General features: G+C 58.9%; 1 protein-coding gene across 1 annotated transcript; it reads left to right on the top strand.

Annotated features, from left to right (window-relative positions):
- Positions 1-2,290: 2,290 nt before the first annotated feature.
- Positions 2,291-7,624, top strand: LbrM_27_2860 (protein kinase-like protein; the record flags this gene model as incomplete). Its single annotated transcript, XM_001565987.2, has 1 exon — positions 2,291-7,624. The coding sequence occupies one exon, from the start codon at positions 2,291-2,293 to the stop codon at positions 7,622-7,624; it is 5,334 nt and encodes a 1,777-aa protein (XP_001566037.2).
- Positions 7,625-8,147: the final 523 nt, after the last annotated feature.

Below are 8,147 nucleotides of genomic sequence, written 5' to 3'. Positions count from 1 at the left end.
CCGCGTCACTCAGTCAAGAGAACGCTGCTTAAACACATGCTGTGTTTTCCCCTCCTCTCTCTCTCTCTCTGTTATGTGTGACAAGAAGTTACCTTTGCACAGTTGTGCTTCTCTCCCCTATCTCAAGCAGATGCACAGAGACGTAAAAAAGGGATTCAGCAACCGAGGCACCTACCGAAGAAGAGCAAGCGAGAGGTGGCGGAAGCGATATGCGTCTCGCAGTCGCGTCTCTCAGCTCTCCTTTTCTGTCCCTTATTCGTGTGTGCTCTTCTGCTGTTGGTGCCGGTGTGCGCACCCTTCTTTGCTGAGTGGTGTGGTTTGATGCGCTTTACGCGTCGCGCGCTTGCGTGTGTGAGTGCGTATCGACTGAGCGGGATGTGCCTTTGCGCTGTTTTCGCAGTACGCACGCACTCCGGGCTGCCCTGCAAAGCGTAGAGAGGTGGTTTGCCGCTATGCGCACGCACGTATTCGCTTTATTGCGTTTTCTCCTCCTGCCTCTTCCTTTCCTTTCGGCCAGCTTTGGCTGACATGTACTCTTCATGTTTTTTTTTTCCCTTTTGTCTTCTTCCCTCCTCTTCTCCCCTTTCTCTCCCCGCGTTTCTCCAGCACAGGAGCTCAGTGATGCGCAGACACACACCCACGCCCACGCCCACGCCCACGCCCCGACAGATAGACAACCAGGCCGACATTCAACAACACCGTACACAGTCACCTACCCTCCTCCTTTATTCTCCTTCCTCCCCTTTTTTGCTCACGCGCACGCACACATTCATGCCCATACGTGTGTGAGGAATGCAGGGCAGAGGGCTCTGTCGTTGACAGTCAATCCTCCCGTGCTTTTCGGGAACACCCCAAATCGACGGACAGAGAGAGAGGGGGAGGGGGGAAAAGCGCAAAAAAAAAAAATGATTATCGAGAAGAAGAACGTAGCGTATCTCATCGATCGTTCTATGGCGACCCTGCATCCCGGAGAACAAAAAGAGACAGCACCGAAGGAGGGCGTGCGGGCCCCCCGCAACTCACCAACATTTGGCCACGTCGCGCATTTGTTTGAACGTTTTTTTTTCTTCTCTCTTTTTGTTGGTGGACTGACTCACTCCGTTACGCTCCGCCTTCCCCCCCTCCTACACACCCCCATTCTTCCCTTTCTCCGTCAATGGCCTCTCTGTTTTGTGGGGTTTTGCTCCTCTTTTGATTTCTCTCCCATTTTCTCGTGCTCTATACTTCGTTCTTTTTCCTCTTTGCCCTTCTGTCCGTCGGCATTGCGGCGTTTCTCACGCATTGGCGACTGGCCGTATCCTCGCGCGCGCAAGAACCTCGACAGCCCACCCACCTGGTCGAGCACACGTCCTTGCCAGCACACTCAACAACAAGGGTATACTATGGCACGGGTGTCGCTTGGAGAGGGAATGCTGCTGACTAACCCTCACGCTCCTTCCCCTCCTCACCTCTTTCTCCCCACCTTCCTGGACCAGCAGATGAGCATCCTAGCCGCTGCTGAAAGGGAATTCATTTTCGGTCCTTTGCTCTCTTTGTTTATCCTTGTGCGCTCCTCGTAGGGCATGGCGGTGCGACGCGATCGTCCGCACGATCGTGTTTTGCTTGCCCAGTGGAAGCGCGCTCGCTGCTCTACCTGCCAGTGAGATACTTCTACCTTTCATCGTCGTTGAGGAAGGGCCACGGTGACCGTGTCGCTCCTTTTCTCGTCATTTTCGCTATCCGTGCCTCCGCAGTAGGTGCCGTCCATCGGGCCCCTTCGTGTCCCCCCCCCTCCGGTGAGGCAGGTGGGGTGGACAGGTCCGGCAGCCCCGCACTCTCGTCGGTGCCCAAGCACCGCACATACGTGTGTCGATGCTCCTGTATGAAAGCCGCGCTCTGCCGCTGCCGGTGTGGCCTCGGTGTAGGCGGCCGGATTGCCCCCCCACACCGCCCAGCAGTCATGTGTATTGGGCGCGAGTATGCTGGCTCGCTGGTGCTCGTATTGCGACTTCCTCCCTTCTCTCTTCTCTCTCACCTCTCACCTCTCACGCTGGCGAAGGAACGGAGGCATTCGGCAACGCCCCTACCTCCCCTCCCCTCACACGAGCGGTATTCTTTTTGGTCTCTGTGTTGTTTTCGCTTGTCGAGTGGGAGGCGTGACGGCACAACGCGCGTGGCCGAGGCGGCGACTCGCTGGAGTTCGATCTCTTCTTTTAACATCGATTGCTTTTCTTCGCTTGCGTTGCGCGTGTGCCCCCCTTTTTTCCCGGTCAAGCGTTGTCGCTTCCTCTCTTCGGCCAAGACGAACAGAATGACGTCGCGAGGAGAGCATCTTCGACTCGAGAAGGGGTCGGTAGTGAAGAACCACTACGAGGTCATCACCCCCATCGGTACCGGTAACTTTTCAAGAGTGTACCGTGTCATTGACCTGCAATTGCCCGTCAAAGAGCAGCAGCGCAAACCGCTGGCGATGAAGGTGATTAAGAAGGAGTACAGCAGCGACGCCAAGTACGAGAAGCAGATGCTGATCGTGCTGCACGAACATGACGGGGGCCGCAACGCGCGTGTGTCAAAGATGTACGAGTGTTTTGTCTGGCAGGAGTGCCCTGTGTTCATTATGCCGATGCACGGCCCGAGTCTGCGCAGCCGACGCCTTGGGGTCAACCGCGGCATCGTCACGCACGAGAAGCTGCTCGAGTTCAGCTACGAGTTGCTGGAGACGATGGGATTTGTGCACTTTGAGTGCCACATGGTGCACACCGATCTCAAGCCGGAGAACATCCTTATTGCTGACAGGAACGTTGCCGAGAACTCAATGGGTAACGAGTGGGTCGTCTGCGACTTTGGAAGTGCATCGCTCTGGCGTATGGACAAGCTGGACTCGGACCTCATTTCCACGCGTCCGTACCGCGCACCGGAAGTGGTGCTTGGCAACAAGTGGCACTACGCTGCCGACATGTGGAGTGTGGGCTGCATCCTCTACGAGGTTGCCGTTGGGCATCGCCTCTTCGAAACCCGCGATGACCTGACGCACCTGCACATGATGGACCGCCGCCTTGGGCGACTGCCGGAGGCCTTCGTGAAACACTCCAAGTACTCGAGCAGGTACTTCAACAGCCACGGCGATTTCGTGTCCACTCCGGACGTTATTCGCTTTTCTAAGTGCCGACTGACCCCAATACGTGAAGTGTTCAGGTATGACCGTGAATTTCTTCACCTACTCAAGGGGCTCCTCACGTACATCCCAGATGAGCGCATGACATCAGCTGAGGCGCTGGCTTTGCCCATGTTCGACGCGCTCCGCGCCGCTCGAAAGGAGCGACAGCGGCTGGCAGATGCGACTGCAGAGGCGCAGCAACAACAACGCCGCCGCTTCGCTGGAGCTGCCATCCTTGGAAACGGCGTGAGCCCACGACCTACAGACAGCAGCGACAACAGCGCGCTCGACCACGCCGTAGAAGGAGCGAGAAAGAACGACCGCAGCAGCAGTGTGCATCACGGCAGAGGCGCTGCAAAAGTGCAGAGCCTCAGTGCACGGTCGTCTTCCACTATAAGGGACATCAGCTCCACCGATGATATGACCGCAGTGGCGGATGGTGCCAAGAACAACCACTCCTCGCACAGGCAACACCACCATAATCACAAGCGTGGTGAAACGAACAGCAGCAACGTGGCGGGAAGCCGCTCAGAGACACACCCATGCATGACGTCTGTCCCTGCTCAAGAAATGTCAGCAGTATCGCCGACCGTCAGCACCACGTCACCGTTTAGCGTCCTGGCAGCTGGTGGTACTTCCAGGGAGGCCACCGCCCGGATGACTACAGTCGCCACCGCAGTTGCTCCGGTGACAGCCGGGAGTATAAGCAGATCCGCTACGTCTAGTGTCATGGCGCCGTACGCGACATCGCCGGGCAAGAAGCGGTCTTCCAAGGCAAGAGAAATTCGCAGGCGTGCGACCAGCACGCCAGTGGTGCGAAGTGGCGGTAATCAGCACTCGAGGAGCCCTTCACCGGGAGCGGGCGTGCTGACTGAGGAGGTGCCGTCTCCACATCCGGTAGTGAACAACCACCAGTCCACCTCCACAGGGAGAGCGGCACTCGTGCCGCAGCTCGCTCTCGAACACGTCAAGGCGTCTGCCCTAGCGTCCGACGGTGCCGCAACACCACTGTCGTCGCAGAGTGGGCGGCGCCGCAGCGGGCGGTCCGCTCGGAAGCTCTCGGGTCGCATCATGTCCCCGGCCACCAAGAGCAGCATGATGACGCCACATAAGGGTCTCAGTTCCGGCTCACAGCACGGCTGTGGTAGAAGTGCGGCTGGTGGCGGCAGCACCAAGCTGGACGTGACGAGTCCGCTGAAGAGCCCCCGCCAGCATCTGCAGCTCGACCTCAGTGCTGATAAGAGGCGAAATCCTACACCGCCCCACTCGTCCTCCACGCCGTGCTGCCTGCTGGAGACTCTCTCTCCGACCATCACGCGATCGCCGAGGATGACGAAGGCGTCATTGGCGGCTGGGCCGGCACAGGGTCTCATCATATCCATGCCAGACGCCAATACCACGCCACCGCAGACGGTGTTTCGTGCCGGCGCACCGCCGAACAGCTCAACGCATCGACACTCTCTTCGCAAGCCTGCCACAATGCTCGGTTCCATATCAGACCACAGTATCACCAAGGAAAATGAGGCGGGTGTTACGACCACCTTGCGACTCGGGCCGTCTGTGGCGGCGTCGACGGAAGTTACTCAGTCGGCAGCTGCGACAGAGTTGGCGACTCTGCACCGGCTGTCGGAGTCTCCCAACACGCCTCTGGGTTATCGGGCGCCCCTCCAGCGCGACATCACAGCGGTGGGCATGTGCATGCGAACGGAGTCGCTTGCTGTGCTGGGTAGCCCCAATGTGGATGACAAGCGTCATGATGTCGACCACATAAGGGAAGGCCGAAGCGAGGCGGCAACTGGTGATGGCGATGGCGGCTGCAAGCGGGTGGGATCGCAGACGGTGACTTGTCTGGCCGCTACAAAGAATGATGATGTCGACAATGTTAGTGCTGACAACAGCGACAAGGACAACCCCTCAGTTGTGTTGCCAACCAAGCTGTTCGTGAGCACCGCTTCGTCACCGATAAACAACCGCCTCAGCAGCGCGTACAACTCAGATGATAGTCCCCACACCACTGACTACCGCAGCCCCGTGCGTTGCCGCCCGCCCATGGAGGGCACCTCTAACGCGTCATCGCCTGTCATGATAAACACACTAAACGCACGCTTCAGCACTCCAAGCAGCGAGTGGCGAGATGTAGAGGCGGCAAAGATGGAGGCCATCGCTGCTGCGATGGTGAAGGAAGGTCCGCAACCCTTCGCCACTGCTTTGGGACCGCCTCTACCGCAGTCCCAGCGCAACCTCTTTTCAGCGCAGCGAAGCCATAGACACCGAAGTCCGCGCGAGTGTTCGCCTGCTGCCCGGTCGTCATCGTTTCTCGCGGGCCGACGATCCCCCACAAGAGGTTCTATCACGCCCTTGCGTACCGTACCAGAAGTGACATCAAACGAGGATCCCCATGAGCTGGCCAGTACCGTCCCCCTTTCGCACGACTCAGCTGCCCGCGCGAACAGCAGCAGCTTGCTTGGTGGCATGCTCAACTCCGCGTCAGTGTCCAAGGCGGATTTGCAGTCTCACATGATGCCTCCATCAGCGGGCACCACACCTGCTGCCGGCAGGTCAGCGCGGCGGTTATCGATGGCAATGTCATCAACGTCCGCGACAACAACGTCGAAGCTGATCACGCCAACGCACGTGGGCCAGACGCCTTCTGTACCAAGCCAGTTCACTGTCGTGATGACGTCGGCGGACAAGCTCAAGTCAGTGTCGCCGTTCAGCGTCTCCGAGATGCGCAGGGCTATGTCACCACCCCTGACGGCATCGCAACGTGCCGTGATCAAGCCAGGGCGGACGCCAGCGGCACCAGTGCCCGCCCCGGTGTCTGCGTGCCCATCTGTTGAAGAACTGATCCCCATGACCCTCAGGGCCTCCGCGACGACTTCCCACCCGGCTGTTACCGCCCCTCGTTCGCACGAGTGCTCACTATCGCTGAAGGATGGGCGACTCGTAAATGCCAACAGTACCGTGAATACACAGCTGCTGACAACGGCGTCCACTTCACCAGCGGCGACAATCGGTGTTGCGGCGGTTCCCCATCAGCCGCTGCATCGACCCTACCAGCCGGCCCACGGCCTTGTGTACCCCTCCGACAGCAGCAGCCATGTCCTATCGGAGGCGAAAATGGAGGAGGCGGGTAGCGCAGCTGCATCGCAGTCGCTGGGTCTGCACATGGCACGAGGGTCGCTGGTGCTGCAGGACCGTGCTTCTCCTCCCAATATGTCGTCGCAACTGCCGGTCATTGGCTCTGCCACCGCCGCCACAGCGCCACCTTCTTTCGTGCTGTCTAGAACTACTCACGGGGCAGACGAGCGGTGCGAGGCTTTGTCTCACAACAGCAGCAACGCCAGCGCAAAGTTGCTGAACACGCAGCACACCCGCACATCACCTGATCCCTCGCTTCGGTGTCAGCGCTCGTCTTTGTGCATCAACATCGCTCCCGATGTGACTGCGGGCACGAAGTCTCTCCGATCGGCCACCGCTGTTCTCACCAACGCTAGCACTAGCAGTCGTCTGAACAGCAGCTTCAAGAGTGGCGGCACTAGCAAGTCAGGTCTCGCTACATTGTCTTACCCGGCGGCCCTCTCTGGCTCGGCCGGCAGCGCGTCCTTTCAGTCGGTGTCGCGGTCGCCTCGCAACCCAGTCGCACATGGGACGACAGGCATCAACTCACTGCGGTCGTCGACTGATGGCGTGAGCGTAACGTCAGCGCGCAGCCCACGGAACGGTGTCTCACTGGCTGCTTCACCGAAGCCTTCAGCGACGTATCGGCGCCCCGGCTCTCCCCGTGGCATCTCGCCCGTGCTGATAACTACTGACTTGCTCACTAACGCAATCGGCGGGAACGTAATGTCGACGCCGATGCAATTACTTCAACAGCCACCTTCGCAGACGAAGGTGCTGCAACGGTCATCGGCAGCGGTGGCGAGCACTGGCGCGGGCTTGGGTAAGACGTCCATCTCTATCGTACCGCGCTATACGCAGTCCGGAGTGGCGCTATTACGCAGTCCAATGCACCAGCAGTCCATCGGTGCGTCGGTCGCAGCTACCTCCCGCCCGCAGGCGCAAGGCTTGGCCGCGGGGCCGGTGAATCCCATGGTGGTCGCAGATTCTGTTGCTTCACTGAAACAGCCGTATAAGGCGAGCTTCGTTGCTATAAAATCGGTCAACTCGCGCGGCAGCACTACAGACGGATCCGTGAATACGATCAGCGTGGATGCCTTGTCTGAGTTGACAAGGTCAAAGCCAAAGCACCGCCGAGACCCTCGCACACTTCGACGCATCAGTGCTCCTCGACCCTCGACGTTCTCCCTCTCCCAGGCCAACGGCGCAGTGTCGTCGTTGCCGACGACCGGGGGCAGCGACAGAGGTGACGAGGACGGCGACGGGCAGACTCGCGGCGCCTTTGCCAACTCCGTTCTTCCAAAGCCGCACAACAGGGACACGCCAAGGTGCTCTTCTGCGACTGAGGTTTCGCCACCCAAGATGTAGTGATCAGACACCTTTCACCCCCCGCCCCTCCTGCACCTCACCCATCTTAGCTGTCTCAAGAAGTACGTCAGGTTTTCATCGCGGTGAGCACGGCAGATCAGCTGATAGGTCAAGCACTTCCTCTTTTCGTTGGATGCTCTCTTTGGACTGCCGCTCTTCCCCTCGGCTCCCACTCCCGCCTGCAGTGTTCAGGATGGAAAGCAGAAAGGCAAAAGGAGGAAGAACAATGAAAGACTGCTGCTACCCTGTATTCCTCCTCCTGGGCGCTTTGCGATACATGTGGGTTCTATTTCTGTTCATTTCTCTGCTTGTTTATCACAGCAAGTGTTTCGCTCCCGCGGGTTCTTCCCTCTCCCCGGAGGCGGGTGCGGAAGTGTCGTTGTCGTTGTGGTAATCGTTGCCGTGGTTGATGGGGACGTGTGTGTGCTCCTTGGAGCACTCACCAAGCTAAATTCGGGTGGTTTGTTGTCGACGGAATGTGGCCGCTTCGCTTTTCCCCCCATTCCACACCGTTGTATTTGTC

Source organism: Leishmania braziliensis, contig 48 (genome assembly GCF_000002845.2).
Source record: "Leishmania braziliensis MHOM/BR/75/M2904 WGS CADA00000000 data, contig 48, whole genome shotgun sequence".
NCBI lineage: Eukaryota > Euglenozoa > Kinetoplastea > Trypanosomatida > Trypanosomatidae > Leishmania > Leishmania braziliensis.
This window is presented reverse-complemented; position numbering and strand designations above follow the sequence as displayed.